The sequence below is a fragment of the Canis lupus genome, chromosome 11 (assembly GCF_003254725.2).
Source record: "Canis lupus dingo isolate Sandy chromosome 11, ASM325472v2, whole genome shotgun sequence".
Taxonomy (NCBI): domain Eukaryota; kingdom Metazoa; phylum Chordata; class Mammalia; order Carnivora; family Canidae; genus Canis; species Canis lupus.
Window position 1 is genome coordinate 51136750 of NC_064253.1, and position 13147 is coordinate 51149896.

Below are 13147 nucleotides of genomic sequence, written 5' to 3' on the forward strand. Positions count from 1 at the left end.
CCAAACACTTTACTTCATGCTCACTCAGTTATTTTCCTTTGTTGTGCTGTAATTGCTGAGTAAAACATGCTTGCCTTGTGGTACAATCTTGTTAAATTATTACAGGTAGGATCTCGGTTAGCTGTAAGGGATAGACTAAGGAAGTCCGACGGAAATTCTTCAATGAAAAGAATCTTCTTGGGTGGGAGGAGCAGAAGACTTTAGTTACCTCCTCACACTGGTGAGGGCAAGTCCGCCCTCGCCGTTCCAAGACCTATTAGTGGGCGGAGCTGCCTTCATTCTTGCACGTAAGGAAAGGGGAAGGAAACCCCGCCTCTTACGTGCTTTAGGAGGCGGGGTCGGCGGACTGGGCGTGAGTTGATTGGCTAGAAGGCGGGGCGCCACGGGTTGGCTCCTTCCAGGCGCTCGCCGGGATCCCGGTGCAGCGAGAGGAGGGGGGTAGTCCCGGTAGCTCCTGCCTCCCAGCGATGGCGCCGCTGTGCCGCGCCCAGTCTTCTGCCTGTCCGCCCGTACTCGCCGCTATTGGGAGCACGGTCAGACGGTGAGGATTGAAGCGGGTCCGAGGGAGCGGCGGGACGCTGCCTGCCACGGGGACCATGAGGAGCCTTCAGACCTGTGCGGCCGAGAGCGGGAGCAGCCGCGGCACCTGCTGAGAGGAAAGAGGGAGCCGCCGGGTGCGGCGGCGCGGCGGGGTGCGACGGAGGCTCGCGAGTGCCTCGGCCATGTCGCTGCTCTGTGTACGCGGTGAGTGTGTGGACGTGGGGCGGGGGGGGGGGGGCAGGGGTCGCCGAGGGGTCCCCACACGCATCCAGTGGGCGTCGGGTTACCACCTTTTCCAAACTTCACTTCTCCTCTGCGCCTCGGTGGGCGATTGTGTTAACTCATTTATAAACGTTTAAGGAGGGATCCCTGGGTGGCGCAGCAGTTTGGCGCCTGCCTTTGGCCCAGGGCGCGATCCTGGAGACCCAGGATCTAATCCCACGTCGGGCTCCCGGTGCATGGAGCCTGCTTCTCCCTCTGCCTATGTCTCTGCCTCTCTCTCTCTCTCTCTCTCTCTGTGACTATCATAAATAAAAAAAATAAAAATAAAAAAAATAAACGTTTAAGGAGGTTCTTTTTCACTCTGCCTTGTTTTCCCTCACTCTCCTGTGAGGGACTGTTAACCTCTCTCCATTTCGGTGGCCATGTGACAGAGTTGTTGGCCGGCAGGCCCAGATCCTATTAACCAGTGACCGGGTCTCTTCTCTAGTGAGAGTACACTAGCCAGGAGACCGCGAATAGTTGGGTGTCAACAGCGGGCAGTCTCCCTTTCTTTTCTTCCTTTTCCTTGCACCGTGAAACTGCAGGCGGATTAGTAGAAGGTTCTTTTTATCGATATTTGAACGCGACGTGGTACAGCTGTCACATCCCTTCTTCCAGTGTATTTCTTGGCTTGCACCCTCTGTTGCTTGTCTGGTTCCCGGCTTCTCTGTAGTCTAGGCTAAGATTATTCTAATATTCGACTTGGAAAAGTGTGTTGTCTTCTCTCCTTTTGGAGAACATAAGTCGTATAACCTATACGTGTATTTATTTTTTAGCTTCTATTACAGTAGGTAAAAGGCCTTTATTGCTTTTTCACTGAGGACAGTTGACCCACCTAAGAAGATATTTTAAGGGAAGAGCTTTGGGGTTTAAGATGAGGCAAGGTGTATGCATTAAGCTCTGTGAGGGTAGAGACTGTTTCTTACTAGTTTTTGTATTCTTGGTGCCTGACAGAGAAGCTCAGTACTGGCTTTGAATAAATGCATGTGAGGACTGTGATTTTAGAGATTATCTGATCAGAAAAAGCAGGGTCTGGATTACCCATTGAACTTGATCTTGGAAAATTCAAGTTACAGCCTATCATATCAGTGTTCAACAAGATGGGATAAGGTGGCTTGATGGTGAGGGAGAGAATTTATCTTTCCTTAGCCTTTTCCTGGTACCCTTTACTGGATAGAGTTCATGTTTCTTTTGGCTCTGTGGATTAGCAGCATTGTTATTTGTGATCTCTCTGATGGGTGTTTCCCCCAGCTGCTGGCAAAGGTAACTGTTTTGCACTGTTGTCCTCCACTGTTTTGTTAAATCTTCATTAACCCAAAATGGATTTGGCTATTTCTAGGGATTACGAGACAATTTTTTTTCTTCATGGTTGATTTTTCATTAATGAGAATTTTGCTTTGCTTTTAGTAAGACATTTTCTCTTAGCAGCTGGGAATCTATTTATTCCTTTAGATCCCTGCTGTTGAGTAGCAGGATTTGGGAGAGGTTGGGTTTTGCAATGTCCCTTGGATAGTTTAAATCTCTACTGCTATACTGTATTATGGTGCTAGTCCTCATGGAAGACTCTTTATTAGACAGGAACACTATTAAGCCAGAAATTCCTATTAATTGCATTTAAATAATTTCAGAGAAGGAGCTGCTGCTGTTTTCACTTGTTCTAATATTGGGCAACTTTCATTGTCTACAAATTCTGTTATTTAGCTAACCTCTTTCACTTTTTATGTTATATTAGTTGAATCTCTCTTTTGAACCTGGGGGATTGGAGACCAGTAGGTCATTGTCTTTTGAGTGGAGATTCTTTTTTTTTTTTTTTTTTTTTTTAAAGATTTTATTCATTCACGAGAGAGAGAAAGAGATGCAGAGACACAGGTAGAGGGAGAAGCAGGCTCCATGCAGGGAGCCTGACGTGGGACTCGATCCTGGGACTCCAGGATCACTCCCTGGGCTGAAGGCAGCGCTACACCGCTGAGCCACCCTGGCTGCCTGCCCTTGAGTGGAGATTCTGAAGATGATTAATTACTGAAACTAGCAGGTACCTTGCAGAGAAGTATTCATATAAAATGGCAAAGTATCCATTTTGGGAAAACTTAACAGAAATGGATCAAAATAAGTCTTTCTAAAATGATATTCCTGCATTATATTTTGGAGTTATGAATGTTCATGTTATGAGAGAAGCTTGTGTAAGAATACTATATAACTCAGTTTCAGTTCATCTTGGAGTAGAATTGAATTAGAAACTTTTTCCCTGTAGTCAGAGTTCAAACAGTAGTAGAAACTGATGTAGAAACTGGCAAACGTATTTAATTATCCCCAAACATCTCAAGAAGTCAGTTTCTTGATTTAACCCTTTAATCATGCCTTATTGCCTACAGGTTAAGTGCTTTCAATAGTCTGATTCTAGCCCTCATTTTTGGCCCTATATTCTTGCCTATCTTTATACAGATATTTAGCTCTAGCACTAACTCTGCTCGTTACTGCCTCTGTACCAGTATTCTGCATTGGTACTCCCTGAAATATTCTTTTTTGAATTTTATGCTTGTCAAAAATATATTCTTTTTTTTTTTTTTTAAATATATTCTTTTCCTAGCATACAGTCTACTTTTTTTTGGTTGAAAAGTTCCTAAGTTCTGTCCTCAGTGATCTTTTTCCCCTACACAGTCTTAAACTCTAAACTCCTTTAAATATAAATTACTTATGGTTTGAATAGTACTACTAAAATTTGGCAATGAATTGTGTACTGCCTGGCAACTTGTCTTGTACTGTTTGTGGTGACCCAGACAAAAAAGATGATGACAGTGGTTAGATCAGATCTGGAATTTTGTGTTCTTTTGGGGTATTTGGTTTTAAGAGGCACAGTGAGAAAGTAGAATTTCTTTAGAGGATAATCATTAGAAATGTAGAAAACATTTGAGTAATTTAGAGGTTTAGTTTTTTTTTTTTTTTTAAAGATTTTATTTTTTTATTAATGAGAGAGACAGAGAGAAGGCAGAGACATGGGTAGAGGGGGAAGAGAAGCAGGCTCTGGAGCCGGATGCGGGACTCGATTCTGGAATTCCAGGATTATGGCCTGAGTTCAAGGCAGACGCTCAACTGCTGAGCCACCCAGGTGTCCCCAGAGGTTTAGTTATGAGGTGATTTAAGAGGGGGAGAATTGGGATGCCTCTTCTCAGAGGGGGAGAATGAGGATGCCTCTGGCTCAGCGGTTGAGCATCTGCCTTTGGCTCAGGGTGTGATCTTGGAGTTCCAGGATGGAGTATTGTGGGATCAAGTCCCACATCTGGCTTTCTGCATGGAGCCTGCTTCTCCCTCTGCCTATGTCTCTGCCTTCTCTCTGTGTCTCTCATGAATAAATAAATAAAATCTTAAAAAAAAAAAAAAAGAGGTGTAGGATTGTAATAGATGAAAATATTATTATTATTATTATTATTATTATTATTTAAAAAAAAAAACATTTTAGGAGTTCCTGGCTGGCTCAGTTGGTCAGTTACTCTTGATCTTGGGGTTGTGAGTTTGAGTCCCACGTTGAGTGTTGAGATTACTTAAACACAAAACTTCATTCCTAATGAATGGGACAAGTTGACTATTGAATGAAAATTATAAGAAACTATATTGTAGTTTATTGTAAGGAAGAACATTAAATTAGTTGTTCTTAACAAATGAAATGGACTACTTAGGGTTTCTTTCTTTTTTTTTTTTAGGACTTTTTTTTTAAGATTTTGTTTTTTATTTTTTTCCATGAGAGACAGAGTGATAGAGAGAGAGAGAGGCAGAGAGAGAGAGGCAGAGAGAGAAGCAGCCTCCATGTAGGGAGCCTGAGGTGGGACTCCATCCTGGAACTCCAGGATCATGCCCTGGGCGGAAGGCAGAAGTTCAACTGCTGAGCCACCCAGGTGTCCTGTTTTAGGACATTTTAAGCAGAAACTGAATGAGTGGTAAGGATGTTCTAAAAGAGATGTCAGCATTGAGTGGGAGGTTAGACTTGATGAATTTTAAGAAACCACCCTTTCATAGAATTCACTTAGTCTTTCTTTAAAAATTTGGCACAACTTTCCTCATAATACTGATATCTTTTTACTTTCATAGGGGCCAATACCACATAGCAACTCCACTAAACTAAATCAGGGATTTTCTTTAACTTTTAGTGTCTTGGTATTTTTTTTTTTTTAAGATTTTATTTATTTACTCATAGAGACACACATAGAGAGAGAGGCAGAGACACAGGGAGAGGGAGAAAAGGCTCCGGGCAGGGAGCCCGACGTGGGACTCGATCCCGGGTCTCTAGGATCAGGCCCTGGGCTGAAGGCCGAGCTAAATCGCTGAGCCACCGGGCTGCCCGTGTCTTGATATTTTTGACTAGTTTTTCCGAGCAAGTTATAAGCATTTTGAGAATTGAGTCTTTCCCCTATTTTTTTTTTTTCTTTTTCTTTTTAAGATTTTCTTTATTAGAGGGCATGAGTTGGCGGGGGTGGGAAGCAGGGGGAGAGGGAAAAGCAGACCCCCTGCTGAGCAGGGAGCCTGCTATGGGGCTCAATACTAGGACCCTGAGATCATGACATGAGCCGAAGCAGATGCTTAACCAACTGAGCCACCAGTTGACTGGCCACCCAGTCACCCCTTTCTGTATTTCTTAATTGCCACAGTGTTGACAATTTGAGCTATGTATGGATCCTCCTCACCCCCATACCCTTTGTTTTTTAAAGGATTTTATTTATTTATGCATGAGACAGAGAGAGAGAGAGAGAGAGAGAGAGAGAGAGGCAGGCAGAGAGAAGCAAGCTCCACGCCGGGAGCCCAACGTGGGCCTCGATTCCGGGTCTCTGGGACCCCACCCCGGGCTGAAGGTGGCGCTAAACCGCTGCGCCATCGGGGCTGCCCCCGCCCGCCCTCCATACCCTTTGAACCAGAAGTGACTACACTTATGAAATAATCAAAACCGAGGGATCCCTGGGTGGTGCAGAGGTTTAGCGCCTGCCTTTGGCCCAGGGCGCGATCCTGGAGACCTGAGATCGAGTCCCGCATCGGGCTCCTGGTGTGGAGCCTGCTTCTCCCTCCTCCTGTGTCTCTGCCTCTCTCTCTCTCTCTGTGACTATCATAAATAAATAAAAATTAAAAAAAAAATCAAAACCGAAAAGTAGTCTTGGGGATATAAAAAGCAATATATGCTAATATACTGTCTTTTTTTATTTATTCATTTGTTTATTTATTTGTTTATTTTAAAGATTTATTTATTTATGATAGACATAGAGAGAGGCAGAGACACAGGAGGAGGGAGAAGCAGGCTCCAGGCAGGGAGCCTGACGTGGGACTCGATCCTGGCACTCCAGGATCGTGCCCTGGGCCAAAGGCAGGCGCTAAACCGCTGAGCCACCCAGGGATCCCCTATTATTATTATTATTATTTTTTTTTAAATTTTTATTTATTTATGATAGTCACACAGAGAGAGAGAGAGGCAGAGACATAGGCAGAGGGAGAAGCAGGCTCCATGCACCCGCAGCCCGACGTGGGATTCGATTCCGGGTCTCCAGGATTGCGCCCTGGGCCAAAGGCAGGCGCCAAACCGCTGCGCCACCCAGGGATCCCTATTATTTTTAATAGTAATCTCTACACCCAACTTGGGGCTCCAAACTCAGGACCCTGAGATCAAGAGTGACATGTTTTTCTGACCAAATCAGTCAGGTGACTCAATATATTGTTATAGAAAACTGGCAAAATGAAGGAAAGTTTAGAAAGGAAAATAAAAATCACCATAGTCCTACCACTCCCTTAACACCATGGTTAACTTTTTTGTTCTTTGTTTTTATTATTTTTTAACATTTTTATGTATATTTTTATTTATGAGAGATGCACAGAGAGAGGCAGAGGGAGAAGCAGGCTCCATGCAGGGAACCCAGTGTGGGACTTGATCCTGGGACCCGGGGGATCATGCCCTGAGCCAAAGGCAGACGCTCAGCTGCTGAGCCACCCAGGCATACCATTCTTTGTTTTTTTAAATTGTAAATGTAATATATATGCATGATAGGAAATTCATACAGTTTAGGATGTGAAGTGAAAGTAGAAATTGGTCCTCTCCCTTATTTTCTGTTCTCTAAGAGGTAACTACTCATTGCTGTTTCTTGCATATCCTAGAAATTTTCATTACAAATGAATACACACATTTTACAACTGGATGTATATAATATTCAACTTGTTAAAACATTTAATGTTTTCCTGTCAGCTTCTGTGAATCTAAATTTATTTTTTGAGACAGTGTACATGTGAGCACTAAGGGGGGAAAGGCAGAGAGAGAGAGAGGGAGAAGCAGACTTCCAGAGAGCAGGGAGCTCCATGTGGAGCTTGATCCCAGGACTTAGAGATTATGACCTGAGCCATCCAGGTGCCCCTAAATCATTCTTTCTAATAGCTGCAGAGAATTCCATTTTACAAGCATACATAATTTAACCAGTTTTATGTTGATGGACAATCATATTTTTTTTTCATTTTGCTATTAAAACAATACTACCATGAACATCCTTGTGGATAGTTTTGTTATGCCTGGAGATTGTGATTTGTGTGTGATTTGCTCATTGCTGTTTTCCTGGCATAGTTACACTCAGCTGGATCCATTAGCAAATCAAATGCCTCAGCATCTCTCAGATCAGCATCCCCTATAGAGGCAGATCCTTACCAGTAGGTAATATTTTATGCCTATGAAGAAGACCAAAGACCTCAGGTTTTGTAAGTTTGACCTGTGATTTCCATGGACTCCTTTTTTTAAAAAAATTTTTGTTTATTTATTAGAGAACACAAGTGGGGGGAGGGGCAAAGGGAGAGGGAGGAGCAAACTCCCCACTGAGGAGGGAGCAAAGTGGGTTGGATCCCAGGACCTTGGTAATCATGACTTGAGCCAAAGGCAGATGCTTAACTGACTGAGCCACCCAGGTGCCCCTACTCTTCTTAAAAAAAAAAAAAAAAAAAAAATTCTGGGCAGCCCGGGTGGCTCAGTGGTTTAGCGCCGGCTTCGGCCCAGGGCCTGATCCTGGAGACCCAGGATGGAGTCCCACATCGGGCTCCCTGAGTGGAGCCTGCTTCTCCCTCTGCCTATGTCTCTGCCTCTCTCTCTCTCTCTCTCTGTCTCTCTCATGAATAAAGAAATAAAATCTTAAAAAAAATCTTTTTTGGGGACCCCTGGGTGGCGCAGCGGTTTGGCGCCTGCCTTTGGCCCAGGGCGTGATCCTGGAGTCCCGGGATCGAATCCCACGTCGGGCTCCCGGTGCATGGAGCCTGCTTCTCCCTCTGCCTGTGTCTCTGCCTCTCTCTCTCTCTCTCTCTCTCTGTGTGACTATCATAAATAAATAAAAATTAAAAAAAAATCTTTTTTGTATTCCATCTTGATGCATGTGCCCAATGTTCATAGCAGCATTATCTACAATAGTCAAATTATGGAAACAGCCCAGGTCATCGATTGATGAATCGATAAAGATGTAGTGTATATACCCACAAGCACACACATACACACACAATCACAAGATTATTCAGCCATAAAAAAGAATGAAATCTTGGCATTTGCAACAATATGGAGGCAGCTAGAGAGTATTATGCTAAACAAAATAAGAGTAAGACATATGATTTTGCTCAAATGTGGAATTTAAGAAATCATACAAGCAAAGGGGGAAAAAAAAAAGACAAACCAAGAAACAGACTCTCAACTATAGAAAACAGTTGGTTACCAGCATGGAGGTGGTGGGGGATGGGTAAAATAGGTGATGAGATTAAGGAGTTGTATTTATTGTGATAAGCACTGGGTTATGTATGGGAGTGCTAAATCACTATATTGTACACCTGAAACTAATGTTACACTTGCTAAAATAATTTAAAAACTTAAAAAGATAATTGCCAAAATTTTTCTTGCAAAATTATTTTCCCTGTTGAACATTGTTTTTATTTTTCATTTTTTTATTTTTTTTTTAAAGATTTTATTTATTTATTCATAGACATAGAGAGAGAGGCAGAGACACAGGCAGAGGGAGAAGCAGGCTCCACGCAGGGAGCCCGATGTGGGACTCGATCCTGGGTCTCCAGGATCACACCCCAGGCTGCAGGCGGGGCCAAACCGCTGTGCCACCGGGGCTGCCCTGAACATTGTGTTTTTAAAACAGAACACTGTCACTAGTGATGAGAACTATACCAACTCATTTATGTTGACTTGCCCTTAGAAAAGCTTGTATTTATCATCACCTATTAGTTACCTAACTAACTGAAAGAATATTACAGGGAAACTCTTAGCAAGTGAATTCTGGGGGTGCCCGGGTTACTCAGTTGGTTAAGCATCTGCCTTTGGCTCAGGTCATGATCTCAGGGTCCTGGGATTCAGCCTCGGGTCAGGCTCCTTGCTTAATGGAGAGTCTGCTTTTCCCTTCCCTCCCGCTGGTGCTCACTCGTGCTCACTCTCTCAAGTAAATCTTAAAAATAAAAAAAAGCAAGTGAATTCTGATGGACTTTCAGGACACATTGATTGTAGGTCAATTCTAGGCTGGGAAGACCTCAGATATATTTTGGTTTACTACCACTGTGGGAAGCAGGAGTAGTAATTGTTTTCATTTCCTTCCTTCCTTTTTTTTTTTTTTTTTTAGATTTTATCTATTTTTAAGTAATCTCTAAACCAAACATAAGGCTTGAACTCACAACCCTGAGATTGATTTGCATGCTACTGATTGAGCCATCCAGGTGTCCCAGAATAGTAATGATTTTAGAATTTTCAGGCATAAGAACAGGTTAGTCAAGTATTTTTTTCACACCTTATTTTTTCCCTAATTGTTACTTGCCTCTGCTAACTGCTTGCTGCTGTATTTCCATTACATCATGGTTGGAGTAGTCCCTGCCCTTAAAAGCAGAGTCGCTGTTGGGTTCCTTTCACTTAGCTATGGCGTTAGGAAGTTGATAGTGCCTTGTCTGAGCCAGGCAGTAGTGAATGGGGAAAGGACCAATTTCCTCTGCCATGGATAGCTATTGTTATGAATTGTTCTCTTCCTAAAAAGCAGTACATCCTGTAATTTCTTAGTTTCTAGAAGTAGGGTTTCTGGAAGTTGTACTTTGTAGGTCAGTAAGCTGAGTTTTTATCCTATTTTGCTTGTGCTATGTATTTCAGACTTTGCTATGTGAATTTGTTTAAAGTTTGGGCTGTTATCATTAGTAAATATTTGTTGAGTACCTTCTCTCTGCCTGATTATGATATATATCTATATAGTAGACAAGAGCCCAAGGAATCTAGATTGGTTTTAAAACATCTTTCTTTTGTAAGCAGCCTGAGGTGATCTCTGAATATGTTTTCCTATTCTCTTGACTCAGAAAATCCTACAAAATCATGCAAATCAAGAGGTTCAAGTATTCATGTTCACTTTAAGAATATACATGAAACTGCCCAGGCCATCAAGGGTATGCATATCTGAAAAGCCACCAAGTACCTGAAGAATGTCACTTTACTGAAGAAATGTGTGTCATTTCATTGCTAGAAAGGTGGAGTTGGTAGATATGTTCAGGCCAAACAGTGGGGCTGGACACAGGGTTGTGGCCTAAAAAGAGTGCTGAGTTTTTACTGCACATGCTTAAAAATGCAGAGTGATGCTGAACTTAAGGGTTTCAATGTAGATTCTCTGGTCATTGAGCACATCCAGGTGAACAAAGCTCTGGTAAACAAAGATGCAGAGCTTACAGAGCTCATGGTTGGGTTAACCCATACATGAACTCTCCCTGCTGCATTGAGATGATTCTTACTGAAAAGAGCAGGTTGTTCCTAAAGCGAGAGAGGAGGTTGCACAGAAGAAAAAAGATACCTCTGAAGAAACAGAAACTTATGGTCCAGGGGTAAATCTGCACAAAATGCAAATGAAAGTTAAAAAACAAAACAAAAATCTTCTCTTAGATAAAGCCAGAATTCGGACTATTGACTCTGACCTAGGATAAGCAGAATAAGTTCTTATGGGAGTGGGGAGATACTGCAGTATTTTTTCTAACTTTCAAAGCAGTATTCTTTAAGTTTGGGTAATGTTTTATACACCGTAATGGACTTTCTTTATTAAAGGTCAGGGAAGGGGTACCTGGGTGGCTCAGTGGTTGAGCAACTGCCTTTGGCTCAGGTCATGATCCTGGGGTCCTGGGATCGAGTCCCGCATCGGGCTCCCTCTGGGGAGTCTGCTTCTCCCTCTGCCTGTGTCTGCCTCTCTCTGTGTCTCTCATGAATCAATAAATAAAATCTTTAAAAAAAAAATAAAGGTCAGGGAAGACTTGCTATTTGTATAGCAGAATTTTTTTTTATTGTATAGCAGAATTTTTTAATTGATTTATAGTATATGTACAGAAAAGTACCCTAATCTTAAGTGTATGGTTCACTGAATTATCATAAAGTGAACATACTTATGCGACCATTACTTTGGTCAATAAGTAGAACACTACTAACACCTCAGAAGCCCATCTTAACATTCTTGTCAGTCATTACTTCCTTCTACTTTCCCAAAGCTAACATTATCTGACTCTAACACTTCATTTTTTAAGAGCAGTTTTAGCGGGACGCCTGGGTGGCTCAGCGGTTAAGCATCTGCCTTTGGCTCAGGGTGTGATCCCGGGTCTGGGAATCAAGTCCTGCATCTGGCTCCCTGTGAGGGATGTCTGTATGTCTATGTCTATGCTTCTCTCTGTGTGTCTTTCATGAATAAATAAATAAAATCTTAAAAAAAAAAGCAGTTTTAGCTTCATAGCAAAATTGAACATAAAATTTGCTTGTGAACTTTTTTTAAAAAACGATATTATTTTTTTATTCATGAGACATAGAGAGAGGAGGCAGAGACATAGGCAGAGGTAGAAGCAGGTTCCTTTCAGGGAGCCCAATGTGGGACTCGATCCCCAGACCCAGAATCACGCCCTGAGCCAAAGGCAGACACTCAACTGCTATGTTACCCAGGCGTCCCCAAAATAAAATCTTAAAAAAAAAAGAAATGCTTGACAATGAACTTTTATTTTTTTTTTTTTTTTTTTTTTTTTTTTTTTTTTTTTTAATTTATTTTTTATTGGTGTTCAATTTACTAACATACAGAATAACACCCAGTGCCTGTCACCCATTCACTCCCACCCCCCGCCCTCCTCCCCTTCTACCACCCCTAGTTCGTTTCCCAGAGTTAGCAGTCTTTACGTTCTGTCTCCCTTTCTGATATTTCCCACACATTTCTTCCCCCTTCCCTTATATTCCCTTTCACTATTATTTATATTCCCCAAATGAATGAGAACATATAATGTTTGTCCTTCTCCGACTGACTTACTTCACTCAGCTGAACTTTTATTTTTTATTTTTATTTTTAAAAAGATTTTATTTATTTATTTATGAGAGACACAGAGGCAGAGACACAGGCAGAGAGAGAAGCAGGTTCTGAGCAGGGAGCCAGATGTGGGACTCGATCCTGGGACTCCAGGATCATGCCCTGAGCCAAAGGCAGACGCTCCACTGCTGAGCCGCCCAGGCATCCCGACAATGAACTTTAAAAACATATATTTTATTTGAGGGAGAGAGAGCACAAGCAGAGGGAGTGGCAGGGAGAGGAAGATGTAGAAGCAGATTCCCTGCTGAGCAGGGAGCCCAACTTGGGGCTCTATTCCAGGACCCTGACAATGGACTTGACTTCTCTCTCCTCTCCCCTCCCCTCCCCTCCCCTCCCCTCCCCTCCCCTCCCCTCCCCTCCCCTCCCCTCCTCCTCCTCCTCCTCATCCTCCTCCTCTCTCTTCTTGACACAGAAAAGAAAGAGAGGCAGAGACACAGGCAGAGGGAGGAGAAGCAGGCTCCATGCAAGGAGCTCCATGCGGGACTTGATCCCGGGAATCTGAGATCACGCCCTGAGCCAAAGGCAGACCCCTCAACCGCTGAGCCACCCAGGCGTCCCGACAATGAACTTTTAATAAATGGAATTATACAGTATTTCTTTTGGACTGGCTGCTTTTGCTTAACATGCTTGTCAGATGTTTCCACTAGATGTATAGCTGTAGTTCATTGATTTTATTAATTGCTATGTATAGTATGAGTATAGTATGAGTATACCACAGTTTATTTATCTTTGGACATTTTTTCCCCATCTTACCATTTATATCTTTTGGCCCTACCTTGTGTATATTTCTGTTGGATTATATATATGGTGTATATGTATCCAAGATTAAAATTTCTGGGTCACAGGTTATGATTATGTTTAGCTGTAGTTAGTAACATAAAACAGTTTCCAAAATCTACTAGTTTATTCTCCTAGTAACTGTTTTTCTAATATTCATTTATTTAAAGATTTAAAAAATTTGAGAGAGACAGAGCATGAGCAGGGGGAGGGGCAGAGGAAGA

At 42.6% G+C, this 13147-nt stretch overlaps 1 protein-coding gene across 8 annotated transcripts in view; it reads left to right on the forward strand.

The window, feature by feature from the left end:
• The first annotated feature begins 359 nt into the window (after positions 1 to 359).
• UNC13B (unc-13 homolog B) overlaps positions 360 to 13147 on the forward strand; it is a 232387-nt gene continuing 219599 nt past the window's right edge. For 3 of the 8 annotated variants that reach the window (XM_049116230.1, XM_025432435.3, XM_025432437.3), the window contains exon 1: positions 360 to 744. In XM_049116230.1, the coding sequence (XP_048972187.1) occupies positions 723 to 744 (22 nt within the window). In that variant the 5' untranslated portion in view covers positions 360 to 722. The remainder of the gene's footprint in view (positions 745 to 13147) is intronic. The other 5 variants (XM_049116234.1, XM_025432436.3, XM_049116232.1 and 2 more) reach the window with 3 other exon arrangements.